The sequence below is a fragment of the Podarcis melisellensis genome (assembly GCF_964234715.1).
Source record: "Podarcis melisellensis genome assembly, chromosome: 1".
Taxonomy (NCBI): Eukaryota; Metazoa; Chordata; class Lepidosauria; order Squamata; family Lacertidae; genus Podarcis; species Podarcis melisellensis.
Genome location: NC_138528.1, coordinates 44,416,042 through 44,434,307, shown reverse-complemented (window position 1 = coordinate 44,434,307; position 18,266 = coordinate 44,416,042). Strand labels below are relative to the sequence as shown.

The 18,266-nt window shown below is 39.6% G+C and overlaps 1 protein-coding gene across 4 annotated transcripts in view; it reads left to right on the top strand.

Moving 5' to 3' along the window:
* TTBK2 (tau tubulin kinase 2) overlaps nt 1–13,746 on the top strand; it is a 47,388-nt gene extending 33,642 nt beyond the window's left edge. For 2 of the 4 annotated variants that reach the window (XM_081891010.1, XM_081891009.1), the window contains 2 exons: nt 1,936–3,200; nt 5,238–5,713. In XM_081891010.1, the coding sequence (XP_081747136.1) occupies nt 1,936–3,200; nt 5,238–5,706 (1,734 nt within the window). In that variant the 3' untranslated portion in view covers nt 5,707–5,713. Of the gene's footprint in view, nt 1–1,935; nt 3,201–5,237; nt 5,978–6,399 lie in introns of those variants that run through there. The other 2 variants (XR_014163355.1, XM_081891011.1) reach the window with 2 other exon arrangements.
* The last annotated feature ends 4,520 nt before the right edge of the window (nt 13,747–18,266 follow it).

Below are 18,266 nucleotides of genomic sequence, written 5' to 3'. Positions count from 1 at the left end.
TAACTTCATAGGCATTTCATTATTGCGGGGGGAGAGGGCGGCGCATATGCTGCCCTTCAAACTTCTTTTGAATTTGATTTGTTCCGCCTCAAAACCCAAGACCCCTTCAGTAGGTGATAATGGAATTAGGGGGATGGAAAAGAAAAGCTTTTGACTCTCTGTTACAGCAAGAAGGACCTTTGTTCTGTTACCTTGCTTAACCTGAGCATGAACAAACGGCTCCTTGAAATTGGTTGCTTAGTGCAAAGTTTTCCAGTTGCTGGAGTAGGGAGGAAGGCCCACTGATTTCTTATACTATAGCAAGGCTAGCCAGCAGTTCTGGCTGCTCTAAGCTGTTTTATTACCATAATGCCCTTTAAAAAGAATCTCTAACGATAATGAGAAGGCCTCTTTTAAGTATTGACTAGGTATCATAGTTTTGACCTAATGTTTATTCTTATGAAAAAAAACCATTGTTTCAAATCATTGCTAGCTTTCCTACTTTAAATAATATCACTTAGTCTTTGCCCACCAGAGGGAGACAGTGAGCTGTTTTTTCAATGAGCGTTTCTTCAGTCATGTGAGCCACCGCATGATTAAAAGTAGAAATGTCAATTTCTAAAAAATCTCTTTTCATAACAAGCCTATAACTTAAATGGGAGATGGTAAAAAGCCAGAAATTAAATTTTTGATTGTTATCATTTTCATAGTGTCAGCTAACACCCATATGATGATGGCTTCCAAATCTGTTCTCTATCACCTCTTTCTGTTCGGTCCTATATCTCTGTGTTGCTGAATTATTTTCCTGAATGCCTTGTCATTCTCAAAGACAGAAGACTTACTATTTCTACCTAACCCCCAGCCCTACCATGTGAGAAGTGTAGCTACATTTTGTTTAGCTTCATTTCCTAACTCATAAGCATGCAACCTTAGTCACCTTCAGCAGTTACAAATGTAAATATTTATTTTTGCTGTGTAGTTTAGGATATAGCCTGATTTTCCGATTAAGAACCTTTGTGCTACCAAAGAAAGAATTAAAAAACATGAGTACTGTTCAAATAAGACTTATTCAGAGTATATCCAGTGAAATTAATGAACATGTCTTAAGTTAGGTTTATTAATTTCAGTGGGTCTACTCTGAATAAAACTTAGTTGAATATCATTCTAATCCTCCCCACCCACCCCGGTCAACAATGTGGATGATAATCTTAATTACTATAGAGTAATGATGAATAGGTCAGTCATTGAGATACTGAAATTTAGATGATGGTGAGACCTTTAGGTAAATATCAGAGAGGCAAGTGGAAATGCAGGATTAGCTGAGGCAAATGTTCTGGAGTAGAAAGGTATCATTGAGTGCCATCATTCTCTTCATGGTAATGAGAGATACAGATTTTGATGAAGTTACTCAGAAAAAAAACGTTCAGAGAGAGAATAGCAAGGAACCAAGAATGGAACCCTGAAGAACTCCACAAAACAGTGGGAAGGCGGAAGAGAACCATATTTCTGTGGAAATGCTGAAAGAGTGATCCAGCCAGGATAAGGACAACCATCTATGAACAGAGTCATAGGGGGCCAGCCGTATCAAACACCACATAAAGATTGAGTTAGATGAGGACAGAGCAGAGACCTGTAGAGCTGGCAGTGAGGAGATTAGTGATTTTGATGAGGACTGTTAATGTTACCACACACAAACATACATTGAATTGCCATGTTAACCCTAATTTACAACCCAGCTTAAATTTTTCCTGTTGTCTTCCAGTTTTTTCCCAGTAGAGATTGCACCAGTTGGCCCAGCACAGAGATACAAAAATATAGGGCTGTGTAGTTGTGCAAGAGCAAGTTATCTATTACTTGTCTTTTTAAACCTGAAAATATGATATGGCAATATGTAATTTCAAAGCCAATAAAAATCTTTTCTGTAATATCATTTCTTTCTTCCTGTTTTCTGTATAGGTTACAATACCCAGACCATCAATGGCATCCACACAGTCTGCTTCGGAGAGTTTTCATTTTGGCCAGCAACTAGAGAAGAAGGACCGGGACCCTCGGCTTTTGGAACATACTATTGAACTTTCCTCTCCTAAGGAGAACTTGGTTGGCTTGGCAGTGGCAAACGATGCACTAACTCTTAGTGCCAGTAGAACAGATGTAGTACACAAGTTAGACCACAACCTAGAGGCAATTGGAAAGGATGAGTGTATTGAAGAATGTGTTGGAATCCAAGATCATAGCCAAACAGACTTACTTGAACAATACACGAAGAGACAAGGAGAAAATCTCTTCGAAAAAGTGGAAGAGAATCAGCTTCCTGTGGCTTATGAAAATGATATTGAACTACAGATTGAAGGACCATGTTCAACTGCTCAAGGAAACACTGAATCTGTATTGGATGGTCCTCTGGCTGTTACAGAACCTGAAGAACTGAGGCCAATTCCTTCCTCCTCCTTGCCAAATCAGGATGCAAAACAGGAGTTACAGAAGCAGTCAGCAGCCGAAACATCAGATGTTTCTTTATCAAGAAGTACTGACCCGTTTGCTCAAAAACAGGAAAACCAAGTAGTACCAGTGCAAGAAAATGGTTTCCATGATGATGGGGATATTGATCATGCTGAAGAATTACAATGCCAACAGGTGAACCTTGCCACCTTTTTGCACCAAGAGGGGAAAGAAGAGCAAAATGTCCAGAGAAATGGAGAATTGTTGCACTCCAGTTCAGAGAATGAGAGTTCTAATCCATCCAAGAAGGAGTTAGTTAGATCTGCATTCGTGGCTAGACAGAGTCGCATTCCAGTTTTAGCACAAGAGGTAGACTCCTCATCAGAATCATCTCCTGTTTCAGCAAAGGAGAAGCTGCTTCTAAAAAAGGCTCATCAGACAGACTTGGTTAGATTACTTGTAGAAAAGAGACAGCTCAAATCTTTCCTTGGTGACCTCTCAAGTGCCTCTGACAAGTCACTGAAAGAAAAAGTAGTTGCCGGTCCATTACCACTTCCTGAAGATGTGTTGTCCTCCTTTTCAAAACTGACACTGGACACTCATTTGCACAGCCAAGTAGAGGAGAGTTTTTTGTCACCAAGCAATCCTCAGTCCAGAAAGAGCAAAATCCCAAGACCCGTATCTTGGACTCCCACAGATCACGTTAGCAGTTCAAATTCAGCTCAGTTTTTTCCTCGTCCACCACCAGGAAGACCACCAACAAGGCCTGGAGTAGAAGCCAGGTAAGTCAAAACAGCTACACCTTTGAAGCAGATTTGAGCAGTTTTGGGAAGGCTTTGTATGATACCATGCAAATTGCACTAAGTACTCCCCCCCCCCAAATATCTGCAATCAAGCTTATGTGCATACACACATACAGAATATTTTTCTCTTTCAAAATTCAGGAAAAAAAAATAACCTGAATAAGAACATTAACAACATTTGTATACAATATTAATTTAAAACACTAGGTTTCTAAAACATTTTGCTTCTAGATTTAAGTGAATCTGGATTGCCTACAGAGACCTAAGAGTGAGCTGGATATGAAAGAGACCAAGTGAGCTGGATATGATAGTAAGAAAATCAAGCTATGACTCTTAATATAAACCACTCCTTATCATTTATCTTTGGGTAATGCCATTAAGAAAACATCTTTTCTGTTACCATTCCTTGTCTGATTTACCCAAAAACCAACCAACCACTCAACCAAGAACTGATCATATGCTTTTTCTTAAAGCTGGACCTTTGACTATTAAGTATTTAAAGGACACAATAGCAGAATGTAAGCAGAAACAAAATATTTTTTATTTGTAGCTTTTTTTTTCAAGTAAAAGCTTTTCCTTTTACAAGGTAATGCAGACTATGGCTGAGAATCATGGCTTTTCAGAGACTTTAAAGACGGTATGAGGCAGCTCTTGCTTTTTGCGCTACACTCTCTCTCTTTTTCCTCTTGTCCTGCTATGGATTCTCGTTAAACAGGGTTTTGTACTGCAGGAAATTGTAACATGCTGCCTTCAAGTCACAAAAAAAATTACCAGCGAGGAACAATAGCCAAGACCTCCTGATGGTCCTGTGCAGCACTTGTACAGATTCTGAATACAGATTGCATTCTTATAGGCTTTGTAGCCACACTTACTGAAGTTTAAAAGTTGCTTTTAGGATGCTAAATTGGGTGTCAAATACCAGATTTTGCATTTTACAGTGAATGCATGCAGTATACTTACTCCTATATATTATTTATTCAATTTATTTACTGCTATGTCATTTTAAAAAATCAAATCAGTTTACAGCAATAAAACTTAAAAACCATGCAATAAAAACCATAAAAAGTTAAAAACTAAAAGCATACATCAGTTAACCATTGTGGAAGGATGTATTCTTAATTGCCCACATAGGCCTTGTGGAGTAGTTTCAGGAGGCATTTAAAAGTTGGCGCAGAAGCTGCCTGCTGAATCTCTATTGGCAGAGTATTCCACAGGACTGGGCTGATGGCACCAAAGGTTCAGTTTCTTGTGCTTGTCAAATGAGTTCTTGCCTGGATGCAAGAAGAGAGGGAGCCTGCTGGATCACATGAGGGAGGCCTTTCCTCTTTGGTGTTATCCCTAAAAAAGCTATATTCCTTATATCCACCCATCCTATCTCAATGATGGAACAGAGAGCGGGACCTCAGGTTGATTTCAGGACTTGGACAGCTTCCTGTGGGATAAGGCAGTTCTTGATTTGCCTTGGTCCTTTTACAGTAGCACATTAGGCCAGGCCTGGAAATAAGTACTAAAGATGCCACATTGTAGTAGTAGTTATTGTAGAGTTAATGCATTCAATTCTTTCTACAAAAGTACCTCAAAGTGACCTATAAGAATAAAAAATCCACACCAATACAACATTTAAAACAGCAACAGTACATTAAAAGTGACCATCTACTAATTATAATTAATCAGATTACTCCATCCCATACACAACATAAGCACGATCACCAAGAAATGCATAGCTAAAATTTCCACAGGAACCACAGTGATATTAATGCTCAAATACGTGGCAAGAGAGGATTTCACCTGGCAGCAGAAGGTTGTTAATGCCAGGGCCAGCTGAGCTTCCCTGCAAAGAACATTCTACAGATGGGGAGCTGCCGCTGAAAAGAACACCACCCTTTGGACTTTTGCTAGAGGGGCACACAGAGAAGTGCCTCTGTTCTTAGATCAAAGAGTATGAGCCTACCCAGACCTTCTCATGGCACTGGAGAAGGAGGTAATGGTACTAATCAACTTCTCTTTCTCTTGAAGGTTGCGCAGGTACAAAGTACTCGGAAGTAGCAGCTCTGATTCAGACCTGATCTCTCGCCTGGCTCAAATTCTTCAGAATGGATCTCAGAAACCACGAAGCTCTTCTCAGTGTAAGAGTCCAGGGTCTCCACATAGCCCCAAAACACCACCCAAAAGCCCAGTCGTCCCCAGACGCAGTCCCAGTGCCTCCCCTAGGAGCTCTTCTTTGCCTCGTACTACCAGCTCCTCACCATCCCGGGGTGGGCGTCCTCACCATGAGCAGAGGAGCTCATCCCCACATCTTGGAAGGAGTAAATCGCCTCCCAGTCTTTCAGGCTCTTCATCTTCCAGGAGATCCTGCCAACAAGAGCACTGCTACAACAAGTCTAACAAGAATGGGTTGAAAGGATCTAGTGGCTCCTGCCACCACTCCTCTAACGTTAAGTCTCCCACAGGGAAGAGCAAATCAGCCAGTAAACTTAGCAGATAGGAACTGAGTCTGTGTCTGGTGTCAAAGCCCCTTAATCCGATGCATGTTGTGTTTGTGTACTGTGTATTTAAACAAAAGTCTTCAAAAATCAGTGTTCATCCTGACTTTCAAAGGAAACAAAAATTAAGATGAAATATTTATAAGGTCCACTTTGCATATGAGTGGCCAGGCATTTCCTAAGAACATGCAGCAAGCAGATCAGGGAGGCTAGAGGGCAGGGATGGAGCATCTGGAAAGTCCAAGATGTGTGAAACAGAACAGTGTCTTGGAGGTGAGTGTTTTTAATAAGATTTTAGTTTACTTTTTATTTAATATAAAAGCATGACCTGTTTTAGGCTCTTTCACAGTTATCAAACCTGAAACCTGAAATTAATTTCACCTTGGCACTATTACATCTGAGGTACTACTCAGCTGTGTGTGTCTGTAGAGTTTTTAAAAGCACATTATTTGAAACAGCAATACTCCTGTAAGTTTCTATCAGTGTTGGGCTTCACACATCTGTTTTCAAGTTGCTCACTGCCCATGTTCCCTGTTGGTTTCTACTTCCCTCCTTTTAAAGCAAAAACAGAAAAACTCAGCATCTTGTACCACTGTATATTTAATGTGGGCTACATTCTTATATGCGGTAAATGTGTACAAATCCACTGAAGCCAATGTAATTTAACATTTATGTAAATTTACCTATATTTTCAGATTGGTAACATTCTATTAACTGCTGTTCAGATCCTGATTCTTGGACAACTTGATCATTTATCTGTGTGTGAATTTCTGGAGTTATGGCAGGTTTACATCATATCATATATGAAGGATCTGGAGATGATGCTCACAGTCTGAGTTAAGAAGGAAAACCAGAAGAGTTTGGACCCTGGAGCATTCCTATAATTAAAACATTTGTTTGTGCAATAGTCTCTCAGGGTACAAAGGAGAGCCACTGTTAAAGCTGATCAGAATTTACCCATTGGGGTGAGATGTTTAGTCCATTTACCTACCTTATTTACAGTGTTCCTCTCAGTGTAACTGTACTGAGGAAGAGCAAAAATGTTTACACACTTAGACTTCTTACTTGAGAATGTAATCTAAATCTGGAAGATAAATGAAGCTTTCACTACCTACTAAAAGGACACTGCAGAGCCTTCATACGTTGTAGGTTAGAAAGAAGCAGCAATTCCTTTGTTTTCTTAAGAATCTGAAAAATAATACTTGATAGTAAAACCTACAACACTATTTCTCACATGTCAACATCCCTAAACCTATATTGTATGTCAAGAGCATGTCTGTCCAATTTGCAGATGTTGCTACCAAAATCTGGACCAGGTAATCATATATGTTTATTGGGGGTTTGGGTGGAAGCCTGCACCTCTGTAGCTTCCTGCAATACAAATATACATAGTTCCTTACTCAGACATATTCTTGTGTTTAGGGACATTATAATTTGGAAAACAACATACTGAAAACTCATGTTTAAGGATTGTCTTCCATTCCCTCTGAATAAGATCAGTGGCTTTTAGTTTTCCCAAACTTTATATGGGTATCATTTTATGACTATTAGAGGAATGACTTGTTTTGCTAGATTTAGAAATCAATGGTGGATCACATAGGGATGTTTTAAAAGGGATACAACTAGCTCTCCAAAAAGGTTCCTGTTGTAGGGGATACTGGATGTGTGGGTAAATTTGGAAATTACTGATCTGCTTGCTATAGTCATATGCCTGTAGCCAGCATAAATTATTTTTAATTTAACTTTGTTTTATTTAACTTTGTTTGCTGCCAAAATAGTATCTTTGGATGGAAAAGGGAATATTTTCTCTCTGAGCTAACACATTTCTAATGCTGCATTGAAGCTGCACTGAATTTCTCTGGTTCTGTCAGAATGTGTTGGATTTTTTTTACTCTTAAATGTGCATATTGTTTCCCATAAGTAATGTAGCACAGTGTGAAACCTTAGCCTCATTCAGGTTTCAAACACTACAGAGGAATGCAGTAGGGAGAGCATACCTGCTGTTTCTTGAGAAACTATATGATTTATAAGACCTATTATGTTGTATTATATTGTATGATAGGTGCTATACCAATAATTGCATGTTCTCATGGTAAATTATATATTATAAATATTTATAAATATAAATATATATATATATATACATATGCTTCTATATCCTTAACTCTCTCATTTGCATTTGTAACATTATGGACCACAGACAATGCAGTACTCCTTCAGTTGCGTGCCTGAATTAAATACCCTTGGCCTTGCTGCTCCCATTTCCTGGCATGCACAAAGCTGAATATTCTTCATGCCTCAGTTCAGGACTGAAGGGTTGGTGGTTGCTCAGCAACTCAGTGTTCAATATCAGCTTTGTCGCTTCACTTTTAAATTTCAGAATGAAATGGAATGAATCAGGGGAGCTATGTATCCGATGGCCAAGTGAGATGTGTATTCATGATTTTGACTTTTCATCTTTCCCCCACATCTTTCCATCAGCAGGCTTTCGTGTTGAAATTGTTCCTTGTGACACTGGGCAGTGAGTGATGATAATAGATCAATATGATACAAGCAAAGAAAATTAATTTTCTCTTTGCCCTTGCCTTGTCAGCTCTTTTCACTTGCCCTCTCCCATGTCTATGAAAAGCTGCTGGGACTCTCAACGCTTCCCTGAGGCTGCAATCCAAGTGTCTGTGTTCTGGTCTTCACATGTTACCAAATTTTATAGAGTTACTTTCAGCTAACAAATTATCCTCATAGAGTGTAGTTGAAACATTCTACATCAGTCCTCCCCAACCTGGTGTCCATCAGATTTCTGGACTATGGCTCCCTTCATCCATGATGGCGAGTTATGCTGCCTGGGACTGTTGGAAATTGTCCCAAACTTCTGGAGGACACCAGTTTGGGAAAACTGGGTTACATGACATGCCCCCTTTTGAGATGGTACATAAGTGCTTCCAGGGAATAATTTATCGTGAAGGTAAATCTTGTTGATACAGAGGTACATCACTTTGTGATAACTGACTTGAAACAACAAAGTTATGAATTCTTCATGCTCATTCTTAGATTTTGTGAGGCATTTAATGTCATATAACCATTTGATTTCTAAAGTTCAGCTTAAAAAGGCATTCCTTTATTTATGACTTGTTTAAACTGCTTGCAATATTCAGTTTTGATATTTTGTGCTAAATCCACGGTCATGATGCTTCTAGAAGAGCCCTGGAGGAAAACCTTTATAAACATGCCCAGAGCATCAGTATTAGAAAAACAGTTCCCCTTCCATGTAGGGAGAGGCATATCCCAAAGATGTATTTTCATGCTTTGCTGTCAGGGACAAAATAATTCCTATCCTATGCATTGACTTAAAAAGAATGTTGTCAAAATGCTGTTATACATTCCTCTTACTTATGGCATATGTATGCTAATGTTCAAACTATTTTGTGTTGAAATGCATTTGTATTTCTTTCCATGTTGTACAAATGCAGTCGAGATATAGGTCAGACTAGAAGGTAATTGTGGAAAGCACAGGAGGTTGCCTATGTGTTTTTTTAGTGCAGTGACTGCAAAAACTATTTTCTGGAGTTGTCACTTTGCCAAACATCTGATCCAATAGTGATTAGAAATCCTTTAGTTTACTAATGAAGCTTTAAATTAGCATGTTGGCTTACTATTAACCAACTCATTTTCTTTGTCTTAATCTGTGGTTTAGTTTCTCCATGTCATGTCTTACACAGAGATCTGCATAACCGTTACCACTTCTGGAAGTGAACCAAATAGATATTGTGAATGAATTTTGATTACAACAACTCTAGCCACACAGTAATGAAGTGATTGCTGTCATGGGGTTAATTTGAATTGCTTAATCTAGTTTGTGTTGGATAATAAATTTCAAATTTGAATATGTAAATCAAGGGCAGCAAAGAATTAATAAGCATGGCTGGGATTGAATCAGAACAAATAAAACTAGTTTCCTCATTGGCTTGAGCCAGAGTAAGGAATAGTTGCACAATTTTCTGAATAGGCTGCATACATTTACCCACAAACGGCATCATTTTGCCAGTGAAACTCCAGTGGTTGTATCCAGCAATGTCAATCAGCTGATGATAAGGAGGGTTTCCCAACTCTCTGGAGCAGGTTTAAGAAGGGCAAAGGGACTGCAGCAGCAGATTGGGGGAATCACCACAAATTGCTTCCTTTCCTGTTTAAGACAAAAGCCTTACTGTCAGCTGAGCCGCACTGCTCAACTTAAGTTGAGAATACTACCCCAAAGCCGTGACAGGTATAATAGATACAGTACCTACTCTACAGATTCTCTAAACTGTTGCCACTTTGTGCTGAATACACTTTATTTCACTGCTTCCGGGAACATCACAGCATCTTTTGCACAGTTTTTAGTATTATCATTTTTAGGCTGCTATATTATGGTATGTAGATCACACTTCTAAATGGTATTGATGGGAAACATCTCAGAATTAGAGGTTTATTGCTGGCAAACTCCATTTTTACCTTGTTCAACAAACTCTTCTATAATAGTTGGAGGGACACTTGTCACATCCCTGACACATCTTGTGGCTACAATATAGCCTTGCTAGATGGGAACGGAATGCAGTTTGAAACTTATGCGTAGCACCTTTGTAGGGTAACAATAAGCATAGAATTCCTGTGATACTCATGTACTGCCTGTGGTAAGGGTCATTTAGAGGTTTTAACACCTGCCTTTGAGATTATCTGTCCCTAATGCTATTCTTTAATAGTAACAAGAAAATAGAGTTGTCCTTTTTGATTCAGGTTTCCTTTTATTTTAATTCTACAGTGCAACACGTGTATTTGTGGGAAATGTTTTGGATATAGTCTCTTGCTCTTGATAACATTCTATCTGCTACACCTTGCTGAACATCATCTCCATCAAGTCTAATTAAAAGAAATTACCTATATTCAAAACCCTGCTCTAATTTTACCTATGGCTGCTTATTTTTATAATTTACAAATTTAATGTTCTCTAATGCCACCAAATGCAATTCCTCCCTGAAGTAAACATAAGTAATACACTGATTTGTCTACAGTAGTAAATCTATGAAATGCTTTGTATCACCTCCCGTTTCCAAAAAACGTAGGACAATAATTCTAATAACATAAGGAAGACAATATATGCCAATAATGTACTTAAATTCCTTGAGTATGAAAGCGTAACTGTGCCTGCATTTTAAAATCTATTCCTTCAATTTATCTAAAATATTATTTGCACATTTTCTTTCATTTCCTCAAAACAAACCAATTAAAAATGGTAAAAATATAATAGGCCAACTGGTTTATTGGCATAGCCGAGAGAAAACATAACCTTGCTGCTTTTATCGGCTCATTGCTACAAGATGCAGGACAGTGTTATTTTCCCAGTTAGTGCTAATAGGAAATTAAGACAGTGCGTATCTTGTTGCATTGAGCCCCCAAGTTATATGCTGTGATTCCCAAATCACTATGCTGCTATACTGTCTCCTGTAGTCTTGGTCTTCCTGCATTTTGAGTTAAGGACAGCCCAATCCGCCAGGATAGCGGACACAGATCTCCTTTGCCCAGCCTTGCACAGAGGAAGGATCCTCTGACGGCTTCCTTTTGTCCTAAGATCAGGTTTGTTTTTGTAGTGACTCCTCATAAGTAACATGTATTTAAGAGGGGAAAGTGGTCAGAGAATCCACTACAATGCTTGCTCCTCTCTGTATTAGTATAAAACATACGTGGTTGCATAGAGGAAATTTCTGCAGAGCACTGATTCCTCCTATGCACCTGAAGATTCTGGGAGCTGTGACAACACATGGCGGCTCACTGAATGAATGAAGACCCCCCATCCCACAGTATGTTGTCCCTGCTGCCTTTGAGGATTGGGCTGTAATGGCTGTAATAGATGACTTACCCAACTGATCCCTATTCTGACATTTTAGGGTAGTGCCTAACCCCTTCCTTTGTCTCAAAACAAAAAGCAGGGAAATAAGAAAGGCAACTTTTTTGCTTTTGTTCTTGTGTAGTCTGCTTTTCCACCAACTAAATCTGTTGTTAGTAAAACAGGTTAGTGGAATGAGTGGGCACAGGCCTTAAACCAGATATGTAGTATGCTTATTGTTGTGCGTGTCTTTTAGTGATAAATTGATTGATACCTGTACTTATGAACAAGAATTTGTATATAACATAGCTTTCTCCAAATTTTGGCCTTCCATTTCAGAGGAACTTTTTTTCTCCTCACAACCCTACAAGAATAGTTTTCTGAAAACAAACAAATTGAGTAAGATGGAATATTAACAATTCTAGTCATAGTATCTTAGGCGAGTGTGTTGCCTATATCATCTACATTTATGTAATTATTATCACAGCAGGCTGTGTGCGTATATGTATATATATATATAGAAGCGTATTGTATGTTGGTCTTGTTTTTTAACTTGGTGATAGCTCCATAATTTTATTACTTTTAAATGGCTTTGGTCTCTAGTAACAGTGTCTATTAACAGTTAATAATGGCCAAAAAACCCTAGTGCTAGAAAATCTTTAAATTGAACTTCTGCAGCTTTAGACTAGCAACTTGCTTTTATGAGCTCAACTCAGCTTGCTTGTAGGTAACTTAAAGGAATACAACTTATTTCCTTCTGCAATAAGTGGTCACAAGGACATAACACAGAGAGGGACTTCTGAGCAGTGGTGCACTCCATTATATCTAAAACTTTCATATAGTTCTATAGACTTAGGAATTTGGGTTAAAGTTCAGAGTTCATCTGTCATTCATACTAGAGAGAGCAGTGCAACATCTAAGTAGGCTTTACCTTGAATGTTCATTCAATGAAAGAGATTTTCTGACATCTGAGTGTATGTAGATTTAGAAATTTAATTCCTTGGGTCTTTCACAAGATCTTTGCTTTGGTAAGCGTTGACTTTTGCTGTTCTGCATTTGAATCTTGCTATCTTAGTTTTCTGCCGGACATACTATGTTGTACTTTTGTCCATTTTTATGCAGGCATAATTCCCCATGGCATTAGCCAAATTATTGCCTTTAAAGGAACTAAAAGAATGAGCCGCAGAGGATAATTGTGTTTGCCATGATTTCCCCCGTTAGATATACAAAATATACATTTTGTGCAAAAGTGTATAGATTGTGGATTGCACCAGGAAATGTTTCAGCTGCTCTGGCTCACATATAGCGGAGTCAAATTAATACAAGGTTCGATCCAATATTAGTCAGACCTGGAGGAGACTCAAAGAAATTGATGGTCATGAGTAACAGGTCTGTAGGTCTGTTAATTTCACTGCGTCTGAGTATGAATAATGTTAGATACAACTCACTGATACATAAAAGGCTGCCTTTTAAAAAGGCTTTTTACACAAGTCTTCAAATCCTTCAGAAGGGCAGTATTATGGATCTAGGTGGTCCTCCAACCTCTCTTGCATACTGTTCCTTGGTGGCCAGAAAGTACGTTTCTGTAACTCTCTCCCTAAACATCTGCTTTCTTACTGAACTATTCATGCCTGATCATGTTTTATATTTGGGTTTTCCCCCCTAACTACTTTACAACAGAATCCAAAAATGAAGGAAATGAAGGCTTTGAAACCAGGAGTGACCTCTGAAGCACTGAATTTCTAACTAATCTGAAATTGCTTAACAATATTTTAAAAATGAATTATTTCAAAATTAGAAAAAAATGCACTTGTTATTTACTAGAAAACATTTAGAATCTCAAGAATAACAGTTATGATGATGAATTTAGGTAGAAAGTTGTTCTGGAGAGGTAACTTAGTATCGTCAAGTATTCCAGTCTTTCCCCACTTCTTGTTTCCAAAATTCAAATTGGATGTCTTTTTATTTATAATTTTTGCTCAGTTGTTTAAGAACATAAGGTACTGACATAGTGTCTTTGTAATGGTCATTTGTACATAAAGGTGTAGTTATTTATTTCCCTTCCCCCATTTGTATCATATCAAGGCTTTGTAAATGTTTTAAGTTCTGTTTTTCAAATTATTTTGTATTTTATTTTTATAAACTGGTTCTAAATAAAAAAAAAAATCATTCAGCATGCAAACAATTATTTTGCCTACATTTGTTCAATTTATTCTATATGGAACTTGACCAAAAATAGTTCTGGAAATGCCTTCCTTTGAAAAGCAATGAAGTTTATTTCCTATGAAATGGAAGTGTGGTGCTGATCTGTGAATTACCAGTTTTGCAATGTTGATGACATATTAAACATCTTTCCCCCCTACAGTAGTGAAATGAAAACGGACGTTTTTCTCGTTGCTTGATTTCTCACCATTGCATTCCATGAATCACTGCCAGGTGCAAATTGCAATTGGGAAATATACACCAAGTTCCTTTCAATGGGAGTAAATATAATAGTGTTTAAACATCAGTGAATGCTGAGCTTTGTCCAGAAAACAATAAATACAAAACAGGCAGGGATGTTATAGGGATAGCTTATTTACATAAAGGAGCGTGCAAAGATTAAGATCTATAGTGAAGTCTCCATCAAACAAAGTGAATTGTAAATCTTAAGTATTCAAAAAGAAGCATAATCACAAACACCTACAATTAGGTATTCATAGAACTGTAGAGTTGGAAGGGACCACAACAGTTGTCTAGTCCAACCCCCTGTAATGCAATAATTTTTTGCCCAGGGTGCCCAATCTTTTGCCACAACCCTGAGATTAAGAGTTTAATAGTCTGCTGACTGAGCTGTGCCAGACACATTGGCTTGTTGAGAATTACAGACTGCTTTAACAACCCATAGATTGTTACATCTCTGGAACAACCTGGAGACTTCCTTTTGGTCAGCTATATTTCAAGAGCCAGTGTGGTGTAGTGGTTAAGAGTGGTAGTCACGTAATCTGGTGAACCGGGTTCGCGTCTCCGCTCCTCCACATGCAGCTGCTGGGTGACCTTGGGCTAGTCACAGTTCTCTGAAGTCTCTCAGCCCCACTCACCTCACAGAGTGTTTGTTGTGGGGGAGGAAGGGAAAGGAGAATGTTAGCCGCTTTGAGACTCCTGAAGGGGAGTGAAAGGCGGGATATCAAATCCAAACTCCTCTTCTTCTTCTTCTTCTTCTTCTTCTTCTTCTTCTTCTTCTTCTTCTTCTTCTTCTTCTTCTTCTTCTTCTAAAGCTGTGAACTGTTGGGAATGACCCAGTACTGTTTCATATACTGACACACAAACTCTTGGTTGGAGAGATCCCACATTAAAAGTAAATTAGGATTTCTTTGATACACTTCTCTCCATCGTGCGAAGAGTGAGTGCGAAAGGCATTTTGGTAGAATCCATGACAAAGTGTTGGTTGAATAAGCTCTATGATGTTTGGGTCTTTTTAAAAAACACAATCCCACATTTTTTAAAAACTATCAAGCAATATATAATTTTTATTAATAAAATAAATACAGTAACATTGGTTGTCTCTTCAGCTTTCTGCTTATTCCCTGTCCCTCACATCGATTGTTCAAGCAGGTAGATGTGTTTTCTAGAACCAGCTTAGACTGTGGAGTAACCCAAGAAAATGTCCACAGCTGCCTTTGTTTGACATTAGGAACCTCTATTAACTGGGGTGAACCGTAAGGGGTGCTGGCAACCCAGCAAAGAGGGACTTCATGAAATCAGAAACTGCTGGGAGAGGAGCTGGGAACTTACGGCTCGGAACCTCAAGCGATGGGAAAGCTGTCCGTGAATCCCCACTCCTCCAAATTTAGGGAAATCTTTTTACTTCAATGACTGGATTAAGAAAAGGTAATTTCTGGATGCTGTTATAGTAAATTTGGTACCAGGTTTCATCCTGGTTCAACCTTTTTGGTGACTTTTGCGCTTCAAGCAACAACTAAGCCCAGTTTCTTTTACAGGACATTAGTGCGACGGGAGGCTTGCTGCTAGTGTTCAGTTTCCACCCCACCTTTATGTGACTTGGCGCAGTTCTCAACAAAACACTTCTTTTGTTGTTGTTTAGTCGTTTAGTCGTGTCCGACTCTTTGTGACCCCATGAACCAGAGAACGCCAGGCACCTCTGTCCTCCACTGCCTCCCGCAGTTTGGTCAAACTCATGCTGGTAACCTCGAAAACACTATCCAACCATCTCGTCGTCTGTCGCCTCCTTCTCCTTGTGCCCTCCATCTTTCCCAACATCAGGGTCTTCTCCAGGGAATCTTCTCTTCTCATGAGGTGGCCAAAGTACTGGAGCCTCAGCTTCACAATCTGTCCTTCCAGTGAGCACTCAGGGCTGATTTCCTTCAGAATGGAGAGGTTTGATCTTCTTGCAGTCCATGGGACTCTCAAGAGTCTCCTCCAGCACCATAATTCAAAAGCATCAATTCTTCGGCGATCAGCCTTCTTTATGGTCCAGCTCTCAATTCCATACATCACTACTGGAAAACACTTCTTACAATAATACAATTCAACAAGACAGTAAAAGTAGTAAATTTATATTGGGATTAGCTGCAACTAATCTGTGTGGATTGGCTGTATAGAATCTGTGTGGGTTGGCTCTATAGAATACAGGGCTGTGAAAAAAGAAGCTCGATTCACGGGTCTGAAAAGGATCCAGTGGTCATCTGGTTTATTATCTTGCTCAAAGACAAACATGGGAAATTTCGGACCCCATAGATGTTGTGCATTAAACTCCTATACAGTGGTACCTCGGGTTAAGTACTTAATTTGTTCCGGAGGTCCGTACTTAACCTGAAACTGTTCTTAACCTGAAGCACTACTTTAGCTAATGGGGCCTCCTGCTGCTGCTGCACCGCTGGAGCATGATTTCTGTTCTCATCCTGAAGCAAAGTTCTTAACCTGAAGCACTATTTCTGGGTTAGTGGAGTCTGTAACCTGAAGCGTATGTAACCCGAGGTACCACTGTATTCAATTCTATCACCCAGACCCCAATAGTAGTACAGTGGTACCTCAGGTTAAGTACTTAATTCGTTCTGGAGGTCCATTCTTAACCTGAAACTGTTCTTAACCTGAAGCACCACTTTAGCTAATGGGGCCTCCTGCTGCGCCGCCGGAGCCCGATTTCTGTTCTTATCCTGAAGCAAAGTTCTTAACCTGAAGCACTATTTCTGGGTTAGCGGAGTGTGTAACCTGAAGCGTATGTAACCCGAGGTACCACTGTACTCTTAGATGGTAGGAGAAGAATGTATCTTAAAGTCATTGCAGGGGGAAAGTGATCCAAACTGCAGGAGGCAGCAAAAGGCAGGAGTGCCTGGTGCCCTCTGGTCCATGGGGTCACGAAGAGTTGGACACGACTAAACGACAACAATAGAAGTTAAGAAGTGAGTGTACTTCCAACTTGAAAGATTTGTACTGTGCCCAAAGTGTGCAAATTCTGCAAAGCATGGAACACCCTCCAGCTATGTTATTTATGTGGTTCAATACCTTTAGGAGGCAGAAGAGAATAAAGAAGAGTGCTGCACTGCTATGGAAGTTGCAGTAGACCCTTTATCCATGACACAACCATGTATTTAGAATACTGTCTTTGTCTATACCAGGGCTGACCCAAGACATTTTGACACCTGCTAGGGAAGAAGTGACTGAGTGCAGCGGGATCTGCTGTCCCTGTGAATCTGGTCACCTCATCTTGCCTTATGGGTTGGCTAGCCCTGGTCTGTACTACCAGTAACTCTAAAGCAAGCTGCTTAAGTTCTGTAACACAGATTTGCTTCCCGTTAGTTTAAATGTACAATTACTCATAAAGTTACAGTGATACCTCAGGTTAAGTACTTAATTCGTTCCGGAGGTCCGTACTTAACCTGAAACTGTTCTTAACCTGAAGCACTATTTCTGGGTTAGCGGAGTGTGTAACCTGAAGCATATGTAACCTGAGGTACCACTGTATCATTCTTTTTCCAGGGGTGTTCCCAGAGTCTTGAAATCTTTCCCCTCTGAATTCACTGCAAATTGTATGCGGAATCCTTTCTTTCCCAGCTCTATCTTTGCCAACTCAGGCAACCCTGTCAGATGGGTGGGGTACAAATAATAAAATTATTATACAGTGGTGCCCCGCAAGACGAACGCCTCGCAAGACGAAAAACCCGCTAGACGAAAGGGTTTTCCGTTTTGGAGGCGCTTCATAAAACGAATTCCCCTATGGGGTTGCTTCGCAAGACGAAAAAAATCTTGCATCCCCCCGTGGTTTTTTTTTGCTTTTTTCACCCTTTTCTTAAGCCGCTAAGCCGCTTATCAGCTGTTCCGCTGATAAGCCGCTTAACAGCTGATCGCTGGAAGCCGCTTGACAGCTGTAGCGCTAATCCGCTAAGCTGTCAATGGGCTTGCTTCGCAAGACGAAAAAACCGCTATACGAAGAGCCTCACGGAACGGATTAATTTCGTCTTGCGAGGCACCACTGTATTAATCTCTCCATACATGGTTTCATTCCTCTCCTCCAGCGTCATAGCTCCAGAATCTGCCATTCCACTGTCTCCAGCTTCACCATTCCACTTTCCTGTTCTGGCAGTCCTCCATAAATATTATTTTCCGAAGGCTCTGTGTCTTCTTTAGCCTCAGCTTTGTCCAGTTCACTTTTATTCACCATTTTATACATATGAGCTTTGAGCTCTTTCGGTTGCTCATCCAGTA